The sequence below is a fragment of the Equus asinus genome, chromosome 3 (assembly GCF_041296235.1).
Source record: "Equus asinus isolate D_3611 breed Donkey chromosome 3, EquAss-T2T_v2, whole genome shotgun sequence".
In the NCBI taxonomy this organism is placed as follows: Eukaryota; Metazoa; Chordata; class Mammalia; order Perissodactyla; family Equidae; genus Equus; species Equus asinus.
Genome location: NC_091792.1, coordinates 141,617,388 through 141,644,583, shown reverse-complemented (window position 1 = coordinate 141,644,583; position 27,196 = coordinate 141,617,388). Strand labels below are relative to the sequence as shown.

Here is a 27,196-nt window from a genome sequence, read left to right as displayed (position 1 = left end):
TGGGAAAACTCGAATGGGAAGGTTTGGGATCGGATTTACTTAAAGGCAATCCCCTCGCAGAGGCCCACGCTAAAAGCAGGACCAGTGGGATCCATGGATGAAACTGCGAAACTCGAGGTGTTGGTTATGAGCTGGTGCCAGTCTCTCCAGGCACACAGGTGGGCTGGCTGCCCCTGAGAGGGGGACACATGCCTTCATTTGCCAAGCCGTGGGGAAGGAGCCCACCCCCCACCTCCACCCAGTGCTAAGGAGTCTCATCTCCTGGCTCCTGGAGCCCCGAGCCCCAGCACTCTCCAGGGGGCAGCAGCTGGGCCTGCTTGTACTCCCTGGATCTCAAGCGGTAGGGTCAAAAAATATCACCTTGCTGAAAAAATGAAATTTGCTCTTCTTCCTGTATTTTTTTAATCCCTAAAGAAATAGCTGCTTACTATTAAAAAAAAATCAATCAACGCAGCTTTGTATAAAAGAAAAACAGAAGCCCCCTTTCTGTCAATCCTTCTGAAACAGTGAAGATAAACAATGTTAGAAGCTTGCTGTGTATATTTCCAGAATCTCCCTTTGCACAGACAATAATTCATATACACGTCTATCTGCATATATACATACACTTTCCTTTCCAAAAAGCTCCTATAAATTCTGACCCTCAACTTTCTTTTTTAAATTAAGCACATAACATGGGTATCTGTCCGTGGGTTGCAGATGCTCATTCTGTCTAAAGCTTCAACAGTGTTGCCTTCTAAAGTATTTTCTAAATACTTCAAAAGTATTGCATTCTAAAAACGGCATTTTTCCAACCAGTTATCTATTTTGAGGCTCTTGGGTTGCTTCCAGTGGTTTCGCTATAACCAACAACATGGCAAAGAACATCTCCCTCTGCTCATCTGTTGGGATATATCTGAATAATGACACCCTTTTCCGCCAGGAGTCTGGGGATCTCATTTTGGGTTTTCCCTTTGCATAGCTGAGAGAAGAATTCTGCCCTACTCGACCATTAGACAGAATAAGAATCTCCTCCACCAGATTCAGTATGCACTGATGCACTACTCAGTTGGAATTGCAAAGTTAAATCCTACTTCCACTCATTTATATATTTACTTTTAAATAGGTACTCATCTCAGATGCCCCTCTGTGCACATTCTGAGCAAAGCAACATTACCATTTTGTTAACGATTCATCCCGGCCTCACCTGCTCTGCCAAACATCTCACTAAGATGATGAGTTTGCCTGAGTACCCACAGACACCGGCTTTGTGCGCTCAGAGGAGAGGAGAGACTCCAAACCAAATGAAGTTCCAAATGAAACACTTGCCCTGCTGACCCCCTGGCACAGAACCGCCGAAATCATTAGCGGGAGTGCCCAGGAAGCTGGGTTTGTTGGAGAACAAGGAGAAAAGGGGAATCCCTCACAAAGCTCAAATCCTTCGCACAAAAAGACTTGTTGGACTGAAAGAGAGGAGGCCGGTTGAAAACGCTTCGTTATTTCTTTCGCATATTAAAATTCTTAACTCCCCCCAAATATTTCCAATCAGTATTTTCTCTGCAATAGAATCTAAATAATTTTCTCCACGAGAGACTATAATAAAAAATAATTCTAAAATAAAACTGCTCATTTTGCACATTCTTCAAAGTTCGAATTCTTACTGTAACACAAAATCAAAGCCACAGTGTCACTGGCGATATTGTAAGACTGGCAATTTTCAAATCAGTTTAATGAAACTGTTAATTTCACCCATCTGGCTCAGCATATGCATTTTTTTTCTAGTCGATCTGTAACTAAAAAACATGCCTTGTTTACAGAGATTAATGGTGTAACGAAAAAACAAACAAACAAGATGGAAGAAAGAGCCATTTTCCCATTTTCTTTCTTCTTGTTCCAGAAGCTCAGGAAATGAAAGGCACCGCCATCATCAATTAATCCTTACTATTTTCCGAACAGCCCAGCATTGTTTATTTCGCTTTTTTTCTTTTTTCCAGCAATACCATAAGGTCACCATTTGTGCACTCATCATTAAAAGAGGTAAAAAGCAGAAAATGAGAAGGTAGCCACTTGCTGAAGGAGCTGGAGTGAGCATCTTATTGAGAATTCGGAAGGAGAAAGGCCAGCTCATTCTTGTGAGAAGATCGGGGACATTAAGAGGAAAGTCATCTTTAGTTTCAAGATTACAAAAGGGAGAATGCATCCCAAGTAGAAGTTTGAAAGGGAGAAATCAGTGAAAGGAGAAAATGTTATTTAACCAGAAAAAGAAGATCTTTACCAAGTTTGCTAGTTTAAAAAACCACAGCAGGATCCTCATATGCATTCTGATTCAGTGAGCCCCATTGGTTCCCTAAGACCTAAAGAGATGGTTTATTTCTCTCTCTAAAGTAAACTATTTGTACTTTTCCGTACTGTGCAAATTTTATGGTTTTATACAGGCAATTTCTCTCCCCGCTCCCTTTTCCTTTCTCTCTCTCTTTCTCCCCCTTTCTCTTTCTCTTTCAGGACTGTCATTGGGGATTCTCTGAGCAGAAAAGGTACAGCCCTTCCTTTGTTTTCTTCTTTGTCCTTCCGCACATTTTTTAAAAGCTATAATGTATGCTTTCTTTGATAAAAAAAATAAAGATGATGGTTCTTCAATGAACAACAGTGAAAATAGCTCTTAAAGGACATTATCCTGGTATTATTAAGTAACATTATTGTAAATCTACCATCTCCATGCTCTGCATTTTAGAATCTCCAAATAAACATTGCAATTGTTGGCAAAAGTAAGATGAGTTAAAAACAAACTAGAGTGACACCAGCGCAGCCAGCACTGCGTCGGCATATTGTGTGGGGGCACCGCTTCCTCTGCACTCAGCGCTCCGAAGCCTGGGGCAGGAGTCAGGCCGTGGCCCTGACGGAACAGCACAGATGGTGTCAGCGCTGGGAGGCGAGCCCAGCTTCAGACCAGGCCTCCTCCTGAGAAACATTTGCTGACAGACCTCAGACTTCCTGTAGCCACAGTCACCAACTCCTGTGGACTCAAAGGTGCCCAGTCCAGGATGATAGGAGGGAAGGGAGTAAAGAGTTCTGGCCTCAGGACAGATGTCTGGAGAGGCATGAGGGCCAGCTCACCTGCCTCACTCACCTGTGCCTCCCTGCCCTCGAGTCCCACCTGCACCTGAGCCTCTGTGTCCCTCCTCACTCCTTCTACCGTAACCAGCTCTTGGCCCTGAGCGCCACCTGCCATTGGCATTCCTGCAGCCTCTTATCAGCCCAGTCCCCATCCCCTCTCTTCCCCGGATGCCAGAGCCCCATTCAAAGGGTTTTTGAATTCAAAGAGTTCTATTTTGACAAGGAAAGTGTGACAGGAGAGTAAAAGAAATAGCCAGCACACCTCTTAAATAATGAAAGTGTGCATACTAAGATACTACCATCCTAGCATTAGAACAAGCCCCAATGCTAAGAGGGCAACTTCTGTGCTCTGACAGGAGCCTCTTTCCCAGAGAACTGGAGGTTCCCCAGGAAACAACTTAGAGGCTGACTAATCAGAACGGTCCCCCTGAAGTCCTGAGCAGATGCCACCCAGAGGCTGGACAGTGCTGAACTTTGGGAAAGAGCAGCACAGGAGAATCCCCGTGCCAAGCATGGAAATCAGGCTACAGAGCAGTGGGTCTGGAATGCCAGGAGGCAGGAAGAGGATTCTGCCACATCTCTATGCACTGCAGCTGGGTGATCCGAGGAGCGCTGCCATCTTTAATTCAAAGACATGCCAACTCCAGGAGGCGAGGAACAAGTCATGTTATACTTCAGAGCGGGAATCATGAGTAGGGACAGCTGCATTTTATACCAGGTTAGCACATCAGCTGTCAAATTCTAGGAAGCTTCCTTCCTCTGCATCCCCTGGCACTTGGCAGAGTGTGTGTGGGGGCTGGTCTACGCTTTTCATCGTGGTCGCCCCAGGGCCCAGCACAGTGCTCGGAGGTACGCAATACATAGGTGCCAAATTGGGTTTGCAGGTACCTTGGGGCTGTCTTACATCTGGGCACCTGTACACCTCCGCAACTAGATTACAGATACATGGCAGCAAGATCCATGAGGCCTGCATCTCCGGAATTCCTTTGCAGTGAGTGCACACGGACTGAGGAGGATTCTGGTCTACTTTTGTTGCCAGGGGAGAGTTAGAAAACAGCATCCTGACAGACCCGGGAAACAGAACTTTGTTTGCAGAGGTGTTTTCAGAGCCAAGACAGCAACTCCTGAGAGGGAACAGGCTAAGGGAGTGTGTGAGAAATGAGAAGAATGCAGAGAGAAGGCAAATAAGCCCACAGCACTCCCTCAGGCTGGACTGGTGCCACGGCTTGGCGAGTGCTGACCTTGAACTTGTGTCTCCTGGAAGTCACATTCCTCGTTCCTTCAGGGATTCACTGACCCAACAAAGATGTTTTTAGTACTTACAATGAGATTACTTATTTACTTGGAGTGCATTCAGTTACTGAAGAAATACTTATTGAGGGTCTTTGAAGAAGACCTTGATGCTGTTGCCGTCTTTGAAGACCTCTAAGCTCCACTGTGGAATCAGACAGGCAAATCCACCATCAGAATGCAGTAAGACAGGTACTGCAAAAGGGACACCTACAGAATGGCAAAGGCAGCATGGAAGAAGGAGCCATCTGCCTGGGGAAGATGACGGGAGGAAGCAGTACTTAAGTAGGGACTTGAAGGCTGTTTGCAGGGCAGGCAAGCTGAGGGCCGTGCGTGGGTGGGGCAAGCTGAGGGCCGTGCGTGGGTGGGGCATGCTGAGGGCCGTGCGTGGGTGGGGCATGCTCTTGCAGGGGAATGGTGCAGAAATGTGCTGTTTAGGGTCACAAGGAAGAATGATGGATTCCCTAAGCAGCTAACATATGCCCAGCACCATTGCAGGCACTGCCGAGAACTGGAAGTGTAAGTGAGGTACTTACACTTCTTGCACCACCTTCAATAAGCTTGCAATTGAGCAAGCGGTAGAGACACATATAGGATCAAATAGGTGTAACTCCAGGCAGAGTGAGATGAGCTCTTTTTTTTTTGAGGAAGATTAGCCCTGAGCTAACTGCTGCTGCCAATCCTCCTCTTTTTGCTGAGGGAGACTGGCCCCAAGCTCACATCCATGCCCATCTTCCTGTGCTTTATATGTGGGATGCCTACCACAACATGGTTTGCCAAGTGGTGCCATGTCCGCACCTGGGACCCGAACCGACGAACCCCAGGCCGCCGAAGCGGAACGTGCGCACTTAACTGCTGCGCCACCGGGTCAGAGAAGACCTCTTTTCAGGTGACCCTATCCCTCACATCCACGTGGTACCTTTCTGTCCATGAAGCTCTTTCATAGACATTACGTCACTTTATGAGAGCACTGCAGTCTTATTTACTACTAAACACACTTTTCCAGTATATAAATTACACCTCAAGGTGGTTCCTCAAAAGATTAAACATAGAATTACCATATTACCATGTGAACCAGCAATCTCATCTCTGAGCATACAACCAAAAGAACTGAAAGACAAGTCTCGAAGAGGTATTTCCACACCTGTGCCCACAGCAGCACTAGTCATAATAGTGAAGAGGCGAAAGCGTCCATTGACAGATAAGTGGACAAACAAAATGTGGTATAGGAATATTATGCAGCCTTAAAGAGGAAGGAGATTCTGACACATGCTACAACATGGATGAACCTTGAGGAGTTGACACTAAGTGAAATAAGCCAGTCACAAAAAGACAAACACTGTATGATTCCACTTATAGGAGGTACCTAGAGTTGTCAAGGTCACAGAGACAGAAGTAGAATGGTGGTCGCCTGTGCCTGGGGTACGGTAGGGGAGAATGGGGAGTTGTTTAATGGGTCCAGAGTTTCAGTTTTGCAAGATGAGAAAGTTCTAGAGATCTGTTGTGCAACAATGTGAATATACTTAACACTACTGAAGAGTACACTTAAAAATGGTTGAGATGGACAATTTTAGGTTACGTGTATTTTAACACAAAAAAAAAATCTTTTTTAAATTATAGTCCTTAAAGAGTGAGGGTGTAAATATTTGGCCAGTCTCTTCTGTAGGAGGGAAATATAGCTCAGTCTTTTGGGAACAACCGGAAGGTGGTGACCACTCCTGACCACACTAGGCCAGGAGGCAGAGGACAGTCCATTAGACACTTCCTACTGGGTGCTGATGAAGCGGAGCTCTGACTCTCCACCCCCTACAGTGCTCTCATTGCTCCTTTGAAGCACACTGTTGGCTTAGAGCGAGAGCAGATGATCTTCCTAAAACCACACAGTGAGGGGGAAAAACACACTCAAGTCTGCAACTTGCAGTGGAGCGGCCTGCAAGTGGAGTTGGCCGGATACATGCAGAGACGCTGCCATGAAAAAAGATAACTCTGTCTCAAAGAACCACAGATCACAGGCTATTGTCTCACGCTGTCTTATTTTTTCAAAATGCCAGGGAAAAAATAATTCCCTTTGTGGGAACTATGGGAGCTAACTTTTTTTTATTTACCTAAATAACTCTCGCACAAAACATGAGAGGGGGCACTTAGTCAATACTTGTCTAGTGAGCGCATAAATGGAAGGTTGGGATATGAGAGGCTTAAGACATTACTCACACAAATTCCTTATCTTTGTTACTGCACCTATTCAGTTTCTACAGCAAGAATTACAAGTATCAAACATCTGATACTTGAGTCCATTGTCGTAGCTTATCTCAGATATGAAAAACGTAATATAATGAAGATGTGCTAATAAAGTCTACTAGTCAAGCGGACCAGACAGCTCAGGGCAGCAGCAGAAAACATTATGCAAACGTAGTTCCTATCAACTAGTCATCCAAACCCATCTAGACACTTCCAGCAAGATGAACTTGGAAGGAAGGGTACATGAGGAACCCGGAGAGGATACACAGTCACATCGATCTTCCTGCTATTCTTTTTATAGGAGACCAGAGTAAAGATACGTAAAAAATGTAAGCATTTCTTTAACCTTCAATTTACAAAATCAAATTTTCTGCATTTCTCTCTGTCTTCTGAGAAACTGGGCACAATGTGTAACACCAATCTCTCTCCAGGGTTCGTGGGAGGACACCATGATAGCCCCCAGCAAGGGCAGTGTGCCAGGCAGAGCGATGAATTGTAACGAGGAGTGTCTGTCCAACCTCCGCAGAAGCCTCCCCAGTCCTTCTGGACTGAGCAGTGTAACCCAGAAACTCAGGGGCTGAAGGCAGAACGGGGGCTTGAGGTTGGTTCTGGAGATTCGCCTCCCCCTCCTGCTCTCCCTCCCAGCTGGCTCCCCGTCCCCAGGAAATGTCAGGGAGAGGAGCAACGCAGGTGGCAGCGTGCCGAGGGAGGCAGAGGCCACGGTGGCAGGTATGGCCCCTCAGGGTTCGCTCCTTGGTGCTGTTCTAAGCAGACTTAGCACCAGAAGGACCCGACTGGCTGGTTCAACACCAAATAGCAAATCTGGCTTTCAGGTCCTCTCTCCCCGCAAGGGTGGAGACTCCAGGAAGCCTAAGGGAGGTCAGCAGAAGATGTTGCTGTGCTGCAATGTTAACAGCTCCTTACAACAGGACATCTTATGGTTCAGGAGCTCGTGATTTGGGTTTTCAATTAAATTCCATTTCCAGGTCTCCGCGGAGAATAAAATAATTCTAAATTCTTATAAACAAAGCTTCTGAGCTGTAAAAATAACATGAAAACATTCTTATTGAGAGTATTTCCTTAAAAAAGAATGTGTGGTGAAAATGATTCATCCCTGTTCCCAGTCAGCAAACCTATATTTAATACGATCAGAAATCTCATAAAACCAGTTTGGATATGGACGTGGTCTTAGCTCCTTTAGCCTACGCTATCCAACACGCATCTCCCTCTCCTGTTCGTCTGTCTTGAGGGGTGGCTCCACCACCCACAGACGACCAATGAAAACCTAGGAATTGTCCCCGCTCGGGACTAATAGCCATACACTTACATAGCAGGGTTCTCAACCAGGGGTGATCTGGCCTCCTCAGGGACATCTGGCAATGTCTGAGGACATTTTTAGTTGTCACAGCTCAAGAGGGGAGTCATGAGAGGGGAGAGACTGCTACTGGTCTCTAGTGGGTAGTGTTTAGCCAGAAAAAGAGCTAAACATCCTACAGTGCATGGGACAGACCCCTCACAACAAAGAATTCTCCAGTCTGAAACATCAGGAGTGCCAAGGTTGAGAAATACTACTTACAAGGAGCCCACGATGTACTGATACTGTTCTAAGTCTGTATATATCTATTCCTTGAACCCAGCTCTAGGAGAGCGGTACCACCATCATCCCCATTTTGCAGACGAGGAAACTGAGGCTCAGAGAAATGAAGCAACTTGCCCAAGATCACACAGCTAGTAAGTGCTAAGTTAAAACTGGAACCAGGCCACCTGGGTCCAGAGGCTATGCTGTCACATGACTCCACGTGACGTCCCTGCCTGAATCCAGGCAGTCACAGAGTCTTTCAGAGCCAACCTCTTTACATTCTTTGGCTCCATCTCCATCACTCTGTCCCATCCAGGCCTGCATCCTCTCCTCCTGGACCATGGCAATGGACTCCCTGCTTCCAGCTCCACCCCCCTCTAGTTCACCTCCCCCAACCTCCCAGTGATGACAGACTAGATCTGACCACACCTCTCCCTCCTGCTTGAAACTCTTCAACAGGTCCCTGTACCTACGAGGTAAAGCCAAAACTCTTCAGGGTGGTGTCTGAGCCCCAGTTGAATCATCACTGTCCAGGCCTTCTTCTTCCTCCCAAACCATTTGCATGTCTGTTCCCACCTCTCTCCCTCCACTCTACCTGCAATACCCACCTCCTCCTTGTCTATCTGGCCAACACTTACTGACCTTTCAAGAATCAGTCCCAGTGTCACCTCCTCCAGGAAGCCTTCTCTGAACACCCCAGCCCATCAGGTAGAACTGATCGCTCCCTTCTTTTACCATTTACTTCCACAGCCTTTATTAAAATGCATTACCGTTTTTCTTTGCTTTCAAGTCTGTCCCTCAAGGGTAGGGACCTTGTGTTATTTTAATCATCTCTGAAGTCTAGCCAAGTAACTGAGAGGTCACTCAGCAACTATCAAATGAAGGAAAGATGAAATATCCTATATGGCTTAATTTCTTTCAGGACAGGGCTGGGGGTCACTAGCTGCAAAGGCAATCTCCCCTGTTGGACACTGCCATTCTTAGGAAGTTCTCACATGCAGTCAGTTTCTGCAATGCCTTGACTTGAGGGTCTGGTTGTATGCCCAGGAATACCACGGGTTCCCCTAAGCACAAAGATAGGTATCATCGGCCCCCTTGGCATCTCCTTCCCCAGGCTGAACACCTCCAGCTTCTCTCCTCTTCCTCACAGACATGGTTTCAAGATCCCCCGTGGCCCTACCGTATGTAGTTAATTACCAAGCAAACCCAAATCTCGATGGGCTTAAGGAGAAGCTGGCCACACTTGGGAAGTACACACAGACTCCTGAGATGCTGCTTAAAGCGTAGTTCAAAGCAGGGGTCTCCAGTTCAAGTGCCCATTGCCCAGGCAGGTCAGGTCCATGAATGAACAGGCAGGAGGTGCTGAAAGCGAGAGGAGAGGCTGCGGACGGACAGAGCGTGCCTGTGCCGACCACTCACCTCCAGGATCGCTGCCATGTCAGAGTGAGGCCCAGCACTGCCAGATCTTTGCATTTTTCGCGAAAAGCTAGAAATACGCATTTTTACGCAAGTTTTTTGATACTGGTAACTGATTTTTTTAAAAAATGACAACAACGTAGGTGTCAAACCAACTGCATCTGGGGGCCAGCTCCGGCTGTGGGCTGTTCATTTGTGGCCTGGGTTTTAAATAAAGAATTGCTCGAGCAACTCCTAAATTGAAGTTTTTGCATTTAGCATTGGAAATGCACACAGATATATCGAAAGTTGTGGACATACAAGGGTAGAATTTAAATCCGAAATTAAGCTAGAACACTAGGGTTAAAATAACTTGGAGGCACAAGTCACCAAAGAGGGTGAGCGAAATAGAGGAAAAACAGGAGCCTTCCTAACTAACGTCCGGAAGCGAGGCAAAGACACAATTACCAGTCAACGACTCCATCTCCAGCAAGGCCTGGAACAAGCTGGGGTGCTTCTCTTTCAGCTCCCTCTCCCAGGGGAAGGCTCTGCACGTCGACGGGCTCCCATACCTGCGCTTCAGGTCCAGGTAGGAGTTCTGGAGGTCACCTACAGGAAAGGGAAGCACAAGCTGCCACTCCTCTTAGCAGAGAGCAAGTGTCACTTCTCTAAATCCCTTCTGCCTGGGAGGAACTAGAAAGAAGAGGTGAGAATTAACGTTGCTGGATGTTGTTTGGGTGCATTCGGGATGTGAAATTAGCTACGATGCCTTTGCCTCGAGGTCACAAATTCAAAGCCGAGGCCAAGGGAAATGTGCCAAAGTTGCTGATGGCTGTTGAATAATTCTACAGAATAAGCAGCTGGCCTCAGATGAGTCCCCAGGAGGCCAATATCTAGGCCATTTTGTTGGCAATGTGAGTTAAGGAGCAAAGCCCAAGGATCCCCAGGGAGCGAAGGCAGTACAAGATGTTTGGAAAATCTTCCCAGTGCCACCAAACAGATCAGCATGCAAGGCTGGCCTCCCAACTCTGCGAATCTCTCCTGAAATTACATCAGTTATCAAAATCGGTTTTTTGCCTGTTTGGGACATTACTATTCCCATAAATCTTCCCCCTCTTCTGACACATAGTATTTTCTGGATGATTCAATGGTGAGAGTAGCAGCTGGGGACCAGTAGAGCCTATTTTTAAACTGAATTGTAGAAGTTCTGCCTTTCCACACTTACCTGTCACCATCTGTAATTATTGCCTGGGACAGTTTTACGTGAACCCATCGGACTAGGGTATGTTCGAGATGCATCCATCCACCAAGGCCTGGAACGGGAAGTTAGGCTCTGGGGATGGTGAGATATGTGGGCAGGACTGAAATACTCAATTTACTTTTGCTGATGGTAAAGGCCTCACAGGAATTTCTCTTCCAGAAGGAACATATGTGACTAACTCTAGTGCCACTATATCAAGCAAGAAGATCTATAGCACAGAGAAATTTACGAGTGCTAGATCCAAGCTGGAAGACAAGACAGGACCAAGTTTGAAGTGAAAGGATGTCCAGGCAAATATGAGCAGGCACGAAAGCAATCTACCTGAATTTCATTCCTTTGGTTGAAAATTACCGATGTCTTCCAGAATGAGTCAATTTCAAGGATTTGAAAAATAAAACTGAGCCCCCAACAACAAAGTCATTGTTCAACATTTCTGAAAGCTAATATTCAGATATTAATGGCCCAAGACAAAAGTGCACGGATGGGGAAACATTTCTAATGATTAATTTATTTTCCAATTCATTTTTATTTTCTTAGACTGGCCTAAGATCCCATTATGAATGGGAATAATGCAATGCGAGACTCAAAACACTCTCATTTGTATTCTTAAACTAAATTACAGATAGTCAAAGCTACGAAGCAGGTTCGGGTTCCTTTCAGCTGCTGGTCTTGTTGGAATCCAGGTGGAGTGCACCCTTTCACTTGCATCCATCTGTGGAGGGCTCACAGTCACAAGTGTCCCCATTGGCCAAGTCATACATGTTCTATTTTAACCCCGTTAGAAAGAAGCCAAACATGTTTCAATACCAATGCACTGAGCTAAAAACTGCTCAATACTTACATGCTTCTTGTCTCCGGCCCCCTTGCTGTACCGTGGATGCATACACAGACACTATTTCTTGAACTTCTGCACATCTTTCATAATATAACTTGATTTGTTCAGCAAGTTGCTTCTCAAGGAGGGGATTAGAAATCTACAAGAAGGCAAGAAAACCGACTGAACGATTGTCGTCAAACCCCCATGGATACCTACAAAGGCTGCGTTCGGGTTATTTCCTTCTCCCACTGACATCACCAGGTGGCTTATTTGTGCACAGGTCATCCACTCTGGATTCGCAAAGCAAGGGTGTTACTAGGAATTCAAGGACAGGCTAGTTCCCTCTAGCTTCTTTTTGTGGCATCTTCTCCTCTAAAGAGCTTCTTAAATGTCAGGCTTTCCCAGAGACCAGGCTCCACTCTCTCCTTTCCCTCCACTGCAGCCCATCCCCAGAAAATCACATTCATCTCCTCTCCAGTTCCCAAGGGGACGCCAAGTCCACCGGTGCTGTGCCTGCTGCCTGCCAGCTCCTCCCATCTTCTTCTGCTTGGCCGCCTCCTACTCAACCTCCAAGAGCCAGATCCAGGTCGCTGCTTCAGTTTCCCTAACAGCCCACCCCACCCTCAGGAGTGTTCCAGCGCGGACGCTCCTGCCTCTGCACCCCCAAACGCTGTGCTCACATCTGAATTAAAGCGGGCACTGCAGTCTTTCATGACTTATCTGTTTAAGGTCCAGACAGGGAGCTCCTGAAGAACAGAGACCTGATCTCAACTCTGTGGTTTTCAGAATGCAGGTTGTGACCCATTGGAGGGTAATGAAATTATTTCAGTGGGTTGTAACCAGCAGTGATTTTTTTTTTTTACAAAGCAGAACACAAAATATCAGACTGCATTGAACACAGCAAGGGTACGTATTCTTAGTACAATTTTGGTTTCAGCTTTGTGTTATATATATATGCACACATACATGTGAGTGTATGTGTCCCCGTATATTATGTGCATATGTATGCATATGCATGTTCTGTTCATGATATTAAATACATTTCTTATTGTGGACCAACTTCAAAAAAAAGTTTGTAAGCTACCATCTTAATTCATCTTGGTGAATAATAAGCATTTGCTGTATAAATGAATAAACGAATTTCATTTCCTTCCTTTTCTTGGAGGTCTCTCGATAGGGACTCTAAGGCGCACCCATGGGTGGTAGGGCTGCCCACTTTTCCTAATTGACTTCGCCTAGTGACTCCCGCTTTTCCCAGAACAAACCCCACAGGGCCCAGGGAATGAGAGAATGCTCCTTGTTCAGAAATCTGGTGATCTCCTTACCAAGGCAGAAAAAACGGCCGCCGTGAAGGCCCCCTTGTGGGGAAACTCTCTCCCCCCAGCACCACCCTGCTGGAGCTGGCCTGGAGAACTGGACAGTTCCATCTGTGGGTGGGCTGGATGTGAGAACCACGGTGCAGGAGACGCAGTTCTGAATACAAAGCCCTCTGTGACCTCTACAGCCGCAGCCCTCCCAGCCCAGCGTGAGCCAAAGGCCCGCTTCAGAGAAGAGCAGCAAAAGGAACCAGGACTCTAATCTTCTAGAGCGTCTTCTCTTCTGATGCTCTAAATAATAGCATATAAAAGAAGCTTTACCAAATAACTAAGATTCTCTCCTTTCATTAGCTTAATCACTGGATAGGCAACAGCCTGATAAAAATCTACTCTACAATTAAACTAGTGGTTATTAAAACAGAGGAAGTAAATGGTTTCCATTTTATGAGTACTAAATAAACCAAACGTTAACAGAAATCTATTATTGCATTTGCTGGGGGAAAAGCCTCAATATCAATTATGTTTGATGACAGAGCCGATGTGAGGTCCAGCTTGGATAAATCTTTTGTTTATACTGGGTTTCACATGCCCCTGAGCCACCCGCCCATCACCCACGAGCACCCAAAAATTTCCCATGGATCCCTGGGGCTCACCTGCGCAGGGTGCAGAGAGCGGAGGCGGTAGTACTTCAGGGGTCCGAAAAACCCTTCAATGCCGGCCACATACCTGCTCCCTCCAACAATGAAATACCCATCGGTGTCATTATAATAGAAATCCTCCCGGAAGCTGGAGAAGAACAAAGGATTAAGAGAGCTCTGAGGCTGAACCAGATTTTTTAAAAAGAGACTCTTTTATCAACCCTCCTTTGACTTAAAATCCCAAATTTCCGCAAGCTCTTCACTCTGAGTTCTAGCAGATGAGACCACAGTGGGGTCAGGTGGACTTGGGTTAGGATCCCAGCTCTGCCACTTACCAGCTGTGTGACTTTAGACCAGTCACTTAACCTCTCTGAGACTGAGTTTTCTCATTAGTAAATGAGCTCCTCACTTACTGGATTGTTAAAAGGATTAAGTGAACTCTAAAGATGTACAGCGCCTATCAGAGCTCCTGGCTCACCACAAATACTAATACATGCTGGCTATTGATATTGATGAAATTGTTTGGAATCACTGGAATTATTTGGAATTGACGGTCTTAATCGGAAGTATTTTGCTCTAAAAGGAAAAAAAAACTTCTATCCATTGAATGGATAGAAGGTGGCTGCGGAGGAAAACTAAAAACATATCTTATTAGATAAGAACTGAGGTAAAATTCAGAGTCAGGAGGAAGAGGCCACAGAAAGGTCAAAGGCTTGGTCAAAGAGCAGAGGTCAGCACAGGTGATGCTCGCGAATTCTATTTTGCCCTGAAAGACTTGAAGGCTCAGGAAAGAAAATGGAGGAAAAACATGGGTTGGCATGAATAAAATACACATAGTTGCTCCTTGCAGCATTATTGCTATTCACCAAAGACTGGAAAGCCCAGGCGCCTGTCAGTGAGGACTTGCCCACATCCATCCAATGGGCCTTGGATGTCAGCTTTTTTACCATACGGCTTTAAAAGAGGGAAAAGAGGGCTGTGCACTGACCTGGAAAAATCTCCAAAATACATTGTTAAGTGAAAAAAAGTAAAATGAAAGTGCAGAACAAAGAGTATATTTTTCAGCCAATACAAAGAAGAATGGTTTGCTTTTGTTCTTTTTTTTTTTTTTTTTTGGTATTTGCATTAGAAAAATTCTAGAAGTATATACAAGAAACTAATAAAAGTGTTTCCCTGTGGCGTGGGGGGTAGGGGACAGACTAGATGGGGCAGAGCTGGGAGCAAGGCATCTAACTGTGTATCTTTTCATGTAGATTTGATTTTTTAAACCATGTGCATTTCCTACCTATTCAAAAATTAAAATAGGAATGGGTGGGCAAGGTGCGATCAGAGCATATGTGAACAGCAAGGAGGGGTCAAGCCAGGCATCAAGTGAGAAACAGGCAAAGAGGAAAGAGCCAGGGAGCGCAGAGGGCAGATGGAAGCAGAAGGAAAGAGAACAAACTGTCAGGCAAGCCGCCAGGAGCTGGCGAGCCACGAGAGCGATAGGCCAGGGTGACGCCAACGGGGACAGAGCAAGCTACCAGCGGTTGGATCAGAGAAGCCAAGCAACCCGGGGTCATCCCAGGAGAGGAGATGGACTGACTGTTAGCGAGGAACCCGACCCCCAGCAGGGGCACGTGGCTGGAGAGGAAGACAAAAGGTGGAGAGATGAGCACTCTGACAACATCACTGACGGCAGTAACAGCGAACACTAAGAGATCAGCCTTAGGTGAAAGCAACTAAAATGGAAAAGAAGTGCTTCATCTCCTGATACTTTTCTTTCCAGAATCTCAGGCTTGAAGGGCCATGAGAAGAGAGCCCCTTTTTCTCTCTTTTTTCAGCTGAGATCACAAAGTTATTATCTCCGAGAGCTGTGAACTGATTCTGTTTTTCAAGACCTTAGAAAGGCTCGAACATTCCAACCACCCCCATGAGACAATACCTGGCACGCAGTGGGTTCAGCACAATGCTTCTGCAGTAGAAGCCCCCTTCACAGGCCTCTGCTCACCCACCCAACAGCTCACCCGATAGCCCCTCCCCATAACACGCTGGATGCTCGCCGGCTGGAGGCGACTCTCCAGAGACCTAGTCTCCACACTTTTTAAATAGAGATAATAATAGCACCGACCTACAGGGTTGTTGTGAGGATTAAATGAACTAATATTTAAACAAAGCATTTAGAACAGTGCCTAGCACATAGTAGGCACCATAACTGTTAACTATGGTTATTAATAGTAACTTAATCCACTGTAGGACATTGCTGCCATCTCTTGAGTTGCATGCTTAGTAAGAGTAACGTGTTCCTTCCCAAACCTGTTAATACCAACTGCACGGTCATTGTGACCATACAACTCAATTAAATATTACGTTATCCAATAAAATATGGATGGAGAAGAAAGAGTCGTTCATTCTATAAAAATTAAGTTGGATATTTTGGGTAAACTCAGAAAAGAATGGCTACTAAAAAAGTTGTTGTGGAATTAAGACAACCGTAAAAGGTTGGAAAAAGAAATTGAGGAAATCTAGAAGGATTCTGCTATTTCACAAGTGTGTTTGTTTTCATTTGGAAGAAACAGAAATTGGGTGCTGTTTATGCAAGAAAGACGACAGGGCACTTTCATCAGTAGATTCATACTCAAAGGAAAGGCCCTACCTGGAAAGACTGGCAAATGAACGTACATTTCCATTTTTTTAAGTAAAATAAAATGTTTGCATAAGTATTTTTTTATGGATCTTCGCTTTAATAGACTTCTTCTACTAATCAATAAAGTCCTTGGTTCCTATAGTAGTGGACTGTAATATTTTTGGTTTTTATCATTATTATAATACAATGAAATAGGAGCGCTCTCCAATTTGGCCTCCATCCACATGGGAGCCTCCACATTTTTCTCCTCTAAAATTCTCAGTGGCTGCACAAATATTGTAAGAGATTCCTTGCACTGGGCCTTGTTTGATAGCCATCAATTTCGCTGAGATAAAAGCTTTCCCTTTCGAAAATCTCAGACGTGCTGGCAAACCATCTTTACTCTCATCTGGACACAGGAGAGCGCCCTGGTTTATTACGGAAGAATCACCCAGCGTTCTCAAATAGGCCTCACTCACAACTGGAAATAGCTCCAGCTCCCGGCTTCTCCAGTAGGCGAACTTAGAGACTCAAATTAGCTGCCACCCTCACCTCTCAGAGTAATTCTCATCTTTGACTCACTTCCCCAATACCTGCTCTGAATTCTGACCCCTGTTATCCCTTCAAGTCACTTTATTCATTTCCTTCCCAGCATTCAGCACGATTTGCAATTTTAAACTTATTTGTGAATTTCCTCGTTTAAGATCTGTCTCCCCTACGAGATGTTTTTAGCTCCATGAAGGCAGGGACTGACTGTATTCTTTCTGTTCAGCATTTTATTCCCAGAGTCCGGCAGCATGTCTGGCATGTGGTAGGCATGTTGGATGACTGAAGGTGTACTGGATAGACGAAGGAATCCAACACTATACAGGTCTGCAGCTGTGGCCTGTCACCGAGCGGTACTGACAGCCTTTCATTCGTGTGTGGCACTGCACTTCTGAGCACTTAATGACTGATCTTCCCACCCCACATTTGTGGGATAACAGCTACCATTGTGTTTACATGACAGGAACAAATAAAAAGGAACGTTGAGAGGCTTTCCCTGGAACACCGATAACCATCTGAAATATCTGATGTTTAGTTCACTGGCTTGGCCCACTCTGAAAGCGGGATTCCAGATATCTGACCACAGGAATCCCTAGTGGACCTGGCATTAACTCTTTGGTTGTTCTAAATGCTGGAGGAGAGCCTGGGAGGACGGCAGGACCACTGAGGTGGGGGTGAGGGGCACCCTTGGGTCTGGGGACTGCCGGTATCTGGGGACTGCCGATATCACCGGGTGAGTTTTCTGTGTTTTCACTGGGATGTTGAACTGGTATGTACCTGAAAATCGGTCTGATCTTTGGAATCTTATATGACTACACCGATTTTGTCTTTTCTTAACATTTTGACATTTTGTTCATCGTGGATTCTTTGCATTAATTTTGATTTTTAAAAAGCTTATATCCAAATGCAATTTCTCATGATTACTGTTATGAGTTAAACTGTCCCCCCTCCCCCCCTGCAAAATTCATATACTGAAGTCCGAACCCCCAGAACTGCATAATGGGATCTTATCTGGAAATAGGGTCATTGCAGATATAATTAATTCAGATGAGGCCATACTAGAATAGGGTGGGCCCTTAACCCAGTATGACTGGTATCCTTACGATCAGGGCAAATCTGGACAAAGACAGACACTCGCACAGGGAGAACCCCATGTGAAGACTGGAGTTACACTGCCACAGGCTAGGGGACTCTCAGAAGCTGGAGAGAGAAGCCTAGAACAGGTCCTTCCCGGAGCCTTCAGAGGGAGCACGGCCCTGCCGAGCCCTTGCTCTCAGCCTCTATCCTCTAGAACTAAGAGGCAATAAATTTCTGTTGTTACAGCCAGTCAGTTTGTGGTACTTTGTTCCAGCAGCTCTAGGAAACTCATACAATTACTGAATTTATCTGATGCCTCCTTAAACTTCATGTAGAAAGCACATGCCTCTCTCGCCCCAGACTGGTCCCAGCCCTGGATCACACTGTGGTCTCTCATCTACAACTCACTCCTGTCAGCATCCAGATTTCTGGGATTTCAGAGGAAAGGAAGCTCTTACATGGAAAATAAGAAAGAGCCTATGAAATTCAATCAGTTGTCAAAAACATCCCGGAGTCGGAGGTGGGTGTCAGGGGAGAAAGAGGAAGGCATTATTTTAGATTTCACGTTCTGAAATGCAAACCCTTAATTTCTCAGGACTTCCTTGCAGATAAGAGATTTCCAAAGGAGCCACATATCATCTGTTTCTCCAAAGAGAATTCCCAGGCCTTTCCTATTCTTGAACTCTTCAGAGAGCCCACGGCCACCTGTTACATAACAAAACTCATAGCTGTTGAATTCTTCCTGACTGGTCTAAATCCGCCTGGTGAGCTTTAAGACTTCTGCTCCGTGCTTCGGCCCCAGCCTCTATGCTACAATACAGCTATCACGTCACGCCTGACCTTGTCTTTGCAGGCTAAGGAATAACACTGCTTTAGCCTTTCTATATAACTCTAATCCTTTAATCCGGCTGTGAAAATAAGCATTGTTCTACATACCCAGGGCATAAAAGAAATCAGTTTGACTTAAATGTAAACAGGAATGGTGAAAAAAAAAAAAAAACCCATAGCATATGCCCCTTTGTCCCAATGTCTCCTTCTCTCTTTGCTTTCCTTCCTTTAATAATTGGTTTTCAAGAAAATGTGGATTGTGTGGGGACTCTGAGTGAACGGAGCCTGTCTGGAGCGGCAGCTTTCTGCTTGGTGTAGTGGAATGACTGAAGGATGGAGGAGCAAATCCCCTAGCCAACATGCCCAACAGTCCTGATACATTGATTTAAATCATACATACAAAGCTGGCAATTTATGTTTCTGTCCTTTAGACTTACTCTTAAGTGTTGGATTATATACATATTACCAAGCTCTGATGTGGTATCCTGAGTTCCTAAAGAAGATTGCCCCATGGTTCTGCCACCATAGAACCCCCTATAACACAGGGATGTCGAAGCAAATTAAAAAATTATGAAATACAAGGCAAGAGACCCAATTCTCAGTTTCTGTAACTCTTGTAGGGAATGGTTACATAAAGATGAAAAGTTATACCAATATCAATAGTTGCATACATTTCAAATTTAGATTATCAACATAAATATGAAGACTGTCTGCTTTTATGTTTTATTCTAGGCCAAAGTTACTGATCATTCTCAATAAGCAACATTAATACTCTGATTTATTTTTCAGAATCCTTTGTGGAAGATAATTTTCAAAGAAAATAAATTATATAAAGTGCCACGAAAGGAAGAATTTACAATGAGATCTGGAGAGAGGATTAGTTTCTCTTACTTAGAAAACATGTTGTGGGGGAAACAGGGAGAGTTTGTGGATAGTAAAAGAAAAGAAAGTACAAAGACTAGCTATAGGGCGGACTAGCTGCAGGCCACGCTTGGAAAAGCTGATTAAGGAGCTTTGGGAATAACGTTAGGGTTGCGGGCTAAAGCATGAAGATTCCTTGACCCTCATTCAGCAAAATTTTTCAATAAAAAGAAAGATCACACTTACCTAATGGTCTGATTATGGTAACTTTTCAAATCCTGTCCAATGCTGGTGGTCACTGCTATCTATGTTGGGAGAGATACACAAGGATCAGTTACACCTCAATGCCCCACATCATAAATTCAGGTCTGGGTATAAATTACTCATAAAATGTGCTGCAGAGTTTTTCACCTGATCAATTTCTGCAAAAATAAAAGGAACAGTTTACTAGCCCTGTGTATATTTTAAAACTTAAGAAATTTGATTTCTCCAAATGACTTGACATGGTAGGAAAGATCTATAATGCAGTTTCCCCCAATGGGTTTCAGATACTTTCAAATGTCAAGCCAAAGGTTCATTTGGCGTATTGTGCTTAAAACCTTGTTGCATAGAAAGACAAGGAAATGTGTAAGATACGACAAGGAGTTTTTGAAATTTTGCTCTGACTCCGTGAGAGCCTTAGGGGGAAAACGAGCTCGATGCTGAATGTTCTTCACGCACGACTGTTTCCCACCCTCCTTCTCTAAGCACTGAGAATCCTCACTGTCATTTTAACAGTGACAATGGTTTTGTGGTGAGTGTTGTTAGCTGTCACATGTGTTCTTCTCAGGTACTGGACTACAACATAAGCTCCTGGAGTTAAAGGGCTCCTTTTAGTCTCCAAATGCTAGCACAGAGCAAGCGTTTAGGAAACATGTGCTGGCCCAACTAGATTCTCGAAGATGTGTCTACAACACTGTGTCTGTGAAAAACAAGCTCACCCATGAAACCATCCAGCGCAGCCATAGACAACATGTGGGTTCAGAGAAGAAAAGGACTCAAACCCGCTGTTTCTCTAAACCAATCATTTATTTTAAGTCCACTGAGTCAAAGCAATAAGTATGGTGGTCCCGCCACTGAGGAGGATTTTGTATAGAAAAACAATAAATTTTGTTTTGGAACTTATATATATATTGGGAAGACCAGTTGGGATGGAAAGAAAGAAGGACAAATGGAAAAAGTCTACTGAAAAAGAAAAAGAATATATTATATACATACATACACACAGACTTCTTTTTTCTTTCTACCCTATCTGGTCTTCCTAATTCTCTTCTTCTGCTTTACCCCATGAACTCTGCTGTTAAATTCATCTCTTTAATTAAAGGACTACTTTGATTTACTCTTCTTCTGCTAAAATATCTTCCATGAAGCCCTGCTGCCTTGCAAGTAGAAATCTAAATTCCAAGATACTCAAGATTCTCCACATTCTAGTCATAAAGAAATTGTTTTCTTCTCTTAATTTTCTGCAGCCCCCAAATTCCTGCTCCAGTCTAACTGACTGATGTGCTAATCCCCAGTGATGTGCTAAAATGCCCCTTCTTCTCTTCTCCATTTCGATTCTGCCCATCCAGAGGAATCTTCTCTTTGAAACCTTCCCTGAGCATCCCAGCTCAAAGTGCTGTCTCCTCTGAGCCAATATGACTCATTTGGCAATTAAGCTCACCTTACAACATCCCTTCACCTGCTTAATGTTACTTCCATAAGTAATCTATAAGCTCCTTCAGTGAACTGCCTTGCATACAGCAGGTATAAACTAAGATCTGTGATTTGCTCTGATGATTTGATACCTGCCTAAGTGATACACAGCTCTGAGCTGACCTTCTCCTTAGGAGAAAGCAGTAACCCAACTATAACGCCATCTTAACCCTCACATAAACGAGAAGCTAAAATGTGGACCACAGCTACGTCACCGAACATCTTTCAGGAAACAAACAAACATATAAAACACCCCAGCTAACATTTCCCAGACTCTTCTCAGGAAAGCAACAAGGACTGACCTGATTTCTCTTCCCTTCAGAAAAAGGAAATGTGATAAACCTAACCACTGAGGAAGTCTGTGTATCATCTAATACACAAGACAAACAAAACATCTCTTTTAGTTTTCTTACCGGAAAATCACAAATCAATAAGAAAAGCTGATGAGAAAATAAAGCAACCAGAAAAATAGCAGCATCCTGGCATCGTGGATGCTGAGAAATGGAATTGTATTCCATTATAACAACAGATTTGCCATAATCCATAAAATCTGTGCTATGAGAGTCTGGAACAGTTCTGTGCAGTGTTTTATAGTATGAAGTAGATAAAGACCTTCCGTCCCACCAGAATTATCACTTACGTTTCTTGATTATTGTTCGTCTGTTTAAAGCCAAACATAAGCAATTGTTTCAACTGCCAAAAACAGTCAAACCATTTCTTGGCTGAACTAACCACTAAATTTCCTGTAAAAATAAGTTGTAGATCTGATAACACTACATAAACATGGCCAATGCTATTTTAACATTTATCTCCACAAGGCCTGTCTCCCTGAGGGAAAAGGGCTGAATTGCTCAGATAATTGCAGCTACATAGCTGGCTATATTATTTACTCATTCACAATATGGTCGCAAGAAGCAGTTTAAAAGTTAATTAAATGGGATGGAATTCTTATGATTTAAACTTACAGCTATAAAAGTTTGACGGAAAAAGTGTATAGCTGTAAAGAGTTCATCATTTACCACAAATTTGCTTTTACAGATTTTCTTGCTCCCTGACTTTATAGCAATGCTTAACATTAAGTGTTGATGCTGGTATGATTCGTGCTGGAGCATGCATACAGATACCTGGCCTCCGTTAAAAGAGATATCCAGTCTAAACCACTCCTTCAAAGGTACGGTGAATTTAGTTTTTACAGCGAGGTCTTCTCCTTTGTCTAGATGCATTTGAATATGCAAGTGGCCTAAAAGGAAAATTAAAGCTCATGAAAATGACAAAAAATACTTAGGAGGGAATGAAGTGGCTACACCTTTTCAACAATTATCCTAAGAAGCTACCAGACCACGTCATGTATCTTCTTCAAACAAAAACAAAAGAACATATAAGTAAGTACATTCCTTTGTAAAGAAGACATTTGTTTTAAGCTTCCAGAAAAAAAGTTCAACCTGAAGCCCACATTTGAAAACCATCATTATCACTGAACTGCCACGTTGACAATATCTTCCTTACTCTAGACAGACGTACCTGCCAATAGACAGAGCACAAGAAAATTACAACATCGTTGTAAAGGTTCTTTTTCGTACTTACCCTCTTCGGTAAGAAATACAGAGGGTGTGCCGTACATCTCATTAGAATCAACAAAGTACAGAATTCCACAGAGATTGGCCTTGCAATAATGGAGTAAATAAAGCCACAATGAAACAGTAAACCTGTAAGAAAGAGGGGAAAAAAAATTCGGCAGATTGATATCATCTAAGAACAGGTAATTACAGTTAACAATGACCAAGTAAATTGCTTTCTTTCCAATGAAGGGACGAATTTGCCTTCATGTTCATCATGAGAGATCAGCTTGCAAGGCTTGATTTTTGAGACAAAGGAGGTGGTTATAGTAACTGCAAAAGACACGAGTTAAGCATCATTGTACAAAACTGGCAGACATTCTACCTTGCACCAAAAACTCTGTTTCTGTGCCTCTTTGAGAATCTCACATGCCTGCCATTGGAATTCTTGATTAAGTCTTATAAAGCCAGACATGGAATAAAAATCTGGATTTTAATAAGAGGTGATTTGAAAAGAAGTTATTCTAATCTCAATGATTAAAAGAAAAAACATAATTAGGGCTTTTTGAGCAATTTTGTTTCTTTCAAAGATAAAAGCCTGAAGGTAGAGAAATGTCATAATCTGCAAATGGCATCACTATATGCTAATTGGGACACACAGCTCCTATTTTAATGCACACATTAGGTTGTTCGGTAACACAGTTCTGGCTGACCAATATGGAACATCTAATCTAATTGTTCCATTTCTGGACTGGGGCTATTTTTGTGGGAAAAAATATTGTACATCTGTGATTTGTGAAGTGAGGATAAAATCACAGTAGTCAACTTAACTAGGGCACATTTAGCCAGGATATGTGATCCATCAATCATTCAGCAAATATTTGCTGGACACTTGCTTGCTGCCACACAGAGTGCTAGGGACCAACAGTTCAAAGAAGAGGAGCTGGGAATAATTGCATTTTGCACATGAAACAGGAATCCAGGTCAAAATAAATATATAGAGTTCTCTCATTATCCCAGCAAGCAATTCACAGTTTGGGTTAAAGTGGCAGTGGCCCCAGGTTTTTTGGGGATACATCCAAACAAGTCCTTTAGAATATTCTGGGTTTTATAATCTGGCCTCCAAATCAGTGGTAAGATATGCCAGCAGATGGTGTCACACAGCTCCCTCCTGACCCACCCAGCTGAGCAAGCTCATGAAGATAAGTTATTACAAGGAAGCTTAGCAAGAACATACGCTCAGTAAAGTGACTCAAGATCTTTCTACAGCCAGCAGCATGGGAAGAATTAAATCACTCTGCTAAATCCATCCAGTGTGAGGTGAACCAGGAACCATTTTCAGCATCTTCAATTCAGCAGAAGGAAAAAAATATATCTGGGTTTTGCTGAAATCAATGGAGAAGATCAGAAGTTGTGAGATTTTTAAGCAGCTCATCCAATCTTCCAAGAAAGAAAAGTCAAAGCAAAGGCTGCAATCTGTGCTGGCTGTGGCTGGCTGCACCTGAAACCCGGCGAGGCCAGGCTCCAGCACCTTCCTCCCCTCCTCATGTCCTTCCTGGGACCAACATGTGAAGTGTGAGGCAAAGTGAGGAAAGCACAGTGCAAGAATAATTGAAGAATACTCTGAAGTTTTCAGGTCCACAGATTCTGCCTAAGTTCTGTAGATCTCAATATTTTTCCAAAGCATGTTACAAAGGTGTTCCTCCTAAGGGGTTCCACTAGCCTGCTCTGTCCTCAGATAAAAAGGGCACCGCCCACCAGCCCGCATCATCTGCCCGTTCTTACACTGGGTAATCTATCCGCTGGCGTCGGGTGGCTTCCAGCTCTCGGTTCAGAAACCTCGGGAACTTCTTCACAATGCCTGTGTTTTCTCCACTGGAAGCATAGAGAAAGCCCAGGAGGGTGACCACATCTGCAAACAGCAAGATGGCTGCCTTTCAATTATCTCCAGAAAAGCATTGCTTCCCAAATCACATTCTTTCTAGAACCCTCTGCCTAGCACCAATCAAATATTTAAATGAAATACTCTGAAACTATTAGCAAACATTTATTGAACATGGAATATATGCCAGGCATCTGCGAAGCACTTTACCGAGCTATCTCAATTAGTTTTCATAACAACCCTATTAAGGAGATCTATCATTAGCTCCATTCTACAGACGAAAAGCCCGAGGCATGGAGACATAAAACAACTCGCCTAAGGTCACAGAGCTAATAAGCGGTGGAGCCAAATTTCAAGTTTGCAGCTCAGGTCCTTGGTGCTTAATCATTTTATATACTGCCCTTCTAACATTAAGGAAAGCATTTTGAATTTGCGTAATAACAGTAGGTTATCATTTCAGCAGCACTCACTCTGGTCCACACTGCTGTAAAAAAATAATATTTAATAATTATAAATATACATATAAATTCACTTAATCCTCATCATTGTCCCCAGTCTACAGATGAGAAAATAGATGCACAGCTGCCAAAATAGTAACTAACATTTATTTAACACTGAAAATATGCCAGGAAACATGCTAAGCACATTTCAGGAATAATCTTGTTTAATTTTACAACTTACGAAAGAAGTTCTGTTAGTATCCCCATTTATCAGATGAAAAAACTGAACCTTGGAGATTATAATAATATAAGCTGGACCTGGGATTCAAACTCAGGCAGGTTGGTTTCAGAATCCATGCTCTTCACCTTGCAGTTTCTTTCTTCTGTACAGACTTTCCGCAATATTCAACACATCACCCTCTGCAAAAATTACTAACCATATCCCTTCAAACCAGGGAGCCTTCCACTGTAGTTTGCAAATGTGGAAGAATTCTGTGGCTACAGAAAGGAGGCATGTCCATAACAAATCGTAAGGTGGAACTGAGTTATTTCATCTATATTTAATACTTACTGCTTTAAACAAGGCCAATATTAAATTTTTATTTCCTATATCCACCCCCCTTCAAAGAAAAAAGAATTCACTGAGCTCAACCTAGGAATAAAGATCATTTTTCTCTTTCTTAAAATGCTCCTTGGTTTAAATGTCCACGATTAAATGGTGGAAATAATCTATTTTCTGGGGCTTCTTGGAGAGGGAAGAGTTGATTTCTGAGCAAGTTATCAAATGTCAATATTGGCACAAATTATAGGAGCCTGGGATGCTGGACACCAGCTCTTGTTCCCCACTGGGGAAAATATTTTATTATAGAGAGAGGTACCTCTGATGCATTATAACTTGGAAATCATGAGAGCACAGTTGTCATAGTCTCAGACCCCCATGTTTATAATAGAATTCAAGAAGCCAAATTTCCCCCAGTGCCCACAAATCTACTTGCTTTGTTGTAGGTAAAGATGCATTTGGAAATCCAAAAGAGTGAAGCTATCAGTTCTAACGGAAACACTTCTAATCTTTTTTTCTTTGCAGTTTGAGCTCAATTTGGGCACACTGGATTTGCTGGTCTGTTATGGGAGCAGGGAGGGGGAATGGAAACGGAAATACTGCAAGGATGTGTTTGGAATTTGGGGAAAAAAATTCACCAAGAGGTTGATACCAGCCCAACCTTGGTTTGGCTTCCATCGTGTTGAGTGGAACATAAGAGACCAGATGGCCACGTCAGCCCCCTGGGGGGCCTTCTGGTAGTGACTGCTGTTGAGTTATCTAGTGTATAGTAGAAACACTTATAAAACAAGCAGGATTTGATTCTGCCCAACCTGACTCCAGTCAAAGGAGCCTTCATAAAGGAGGTTTCCAAAATGAAAGGAGTTAAAAATGAATGTTGATGAGCCTCTCCCTTATCAGGGGATCAAAGTAAAGCAGGGTTGAGCAGGAGACTGTGGAAGGAAAATCTAAGACCCAGTGATCTAAAATAATTCTACAAAAACACATATTTTTTGTATCCAACAAAACCAAAACAATGGCGGTTTTCTTGTAAAATCCATAGCTTCGATAGTTTTATGATTTTGAATTCTATTACAATTTTCCCTCAGTATAATATTGTCTTCCCATTTAATTAGAAATAATTAATAAGAATGAAGTTTTGGAGCAGGAAAGGACTTTAGAATTCATCTAGCCCAGGATCACATATGAGCTATTTCCTAGTAACTGACTGTGGCTGCTTGGAGCACTATTGTTCATTAGTGATGGCTCCCATAGACACTAGAATGGGAAGGAACAGTACCAATGCCATTCACCATGGAAGAATTGACAGGTAGGAAAATTTAGGTCCAAAGAGGTTAAGTGGCTTGCCCAATTTCCTCTAGAATGTAAGCTCCAAGAAAGCAGGGACGTTACTTTATTCATTATTCCATCCCCAGAGCCCAAAACAGTGCCCAACACTTGATAGAGGCTCCATAAACATTTAGTGAGTGAATGTGTGCATG

At 43.6% G+C, this 27,196-nt stretch overlaps 1 protein-coding gene across 1 annotated transcript in view; it reads right to left on the bottom strand.

The window, feature by feature from the left end:
* The window catches only part of SEL1L3 (SEL1L family member 3), a 97,327-nt gene that overhangs the window by 48,715 nt on the left and 21,416 nt on the right, over window positions 1–27,196 (bottom strand). The window contains exons 3-9 of the mRNA XM_070506110.1: window positions 24,620–24,746; window positions 22,863–22,984; window positions 22,403–22,518; window positions 19,791–19,849; window positions 13,643–13,775; window positions 11,698–11,830; window positions 10,064–10,204 (exon numbers count right to left, since the gene is read on the bottom strand). Of these exons, the coding sequence (XP_070362211.1) occupies window positions 10,064–10,204; window positions 11,698–11,830; window positions 13,643–13,775; window positions 19,791–19,849; window positions 22,403–22,518; window positions 22,863–22,984; window positions 24,620–24,746 (831 nt within the window). The remainder of the gene's footprint in view (window positions 1–10,063; window positions 10,205–11,697; window positions 11,831–13,642; window positions 13,776–19,790; window positions 19,850–22,402; window positions 22,519–22,862; window positions 22,985–24,619; window positions 24,747–27,196) is intronic.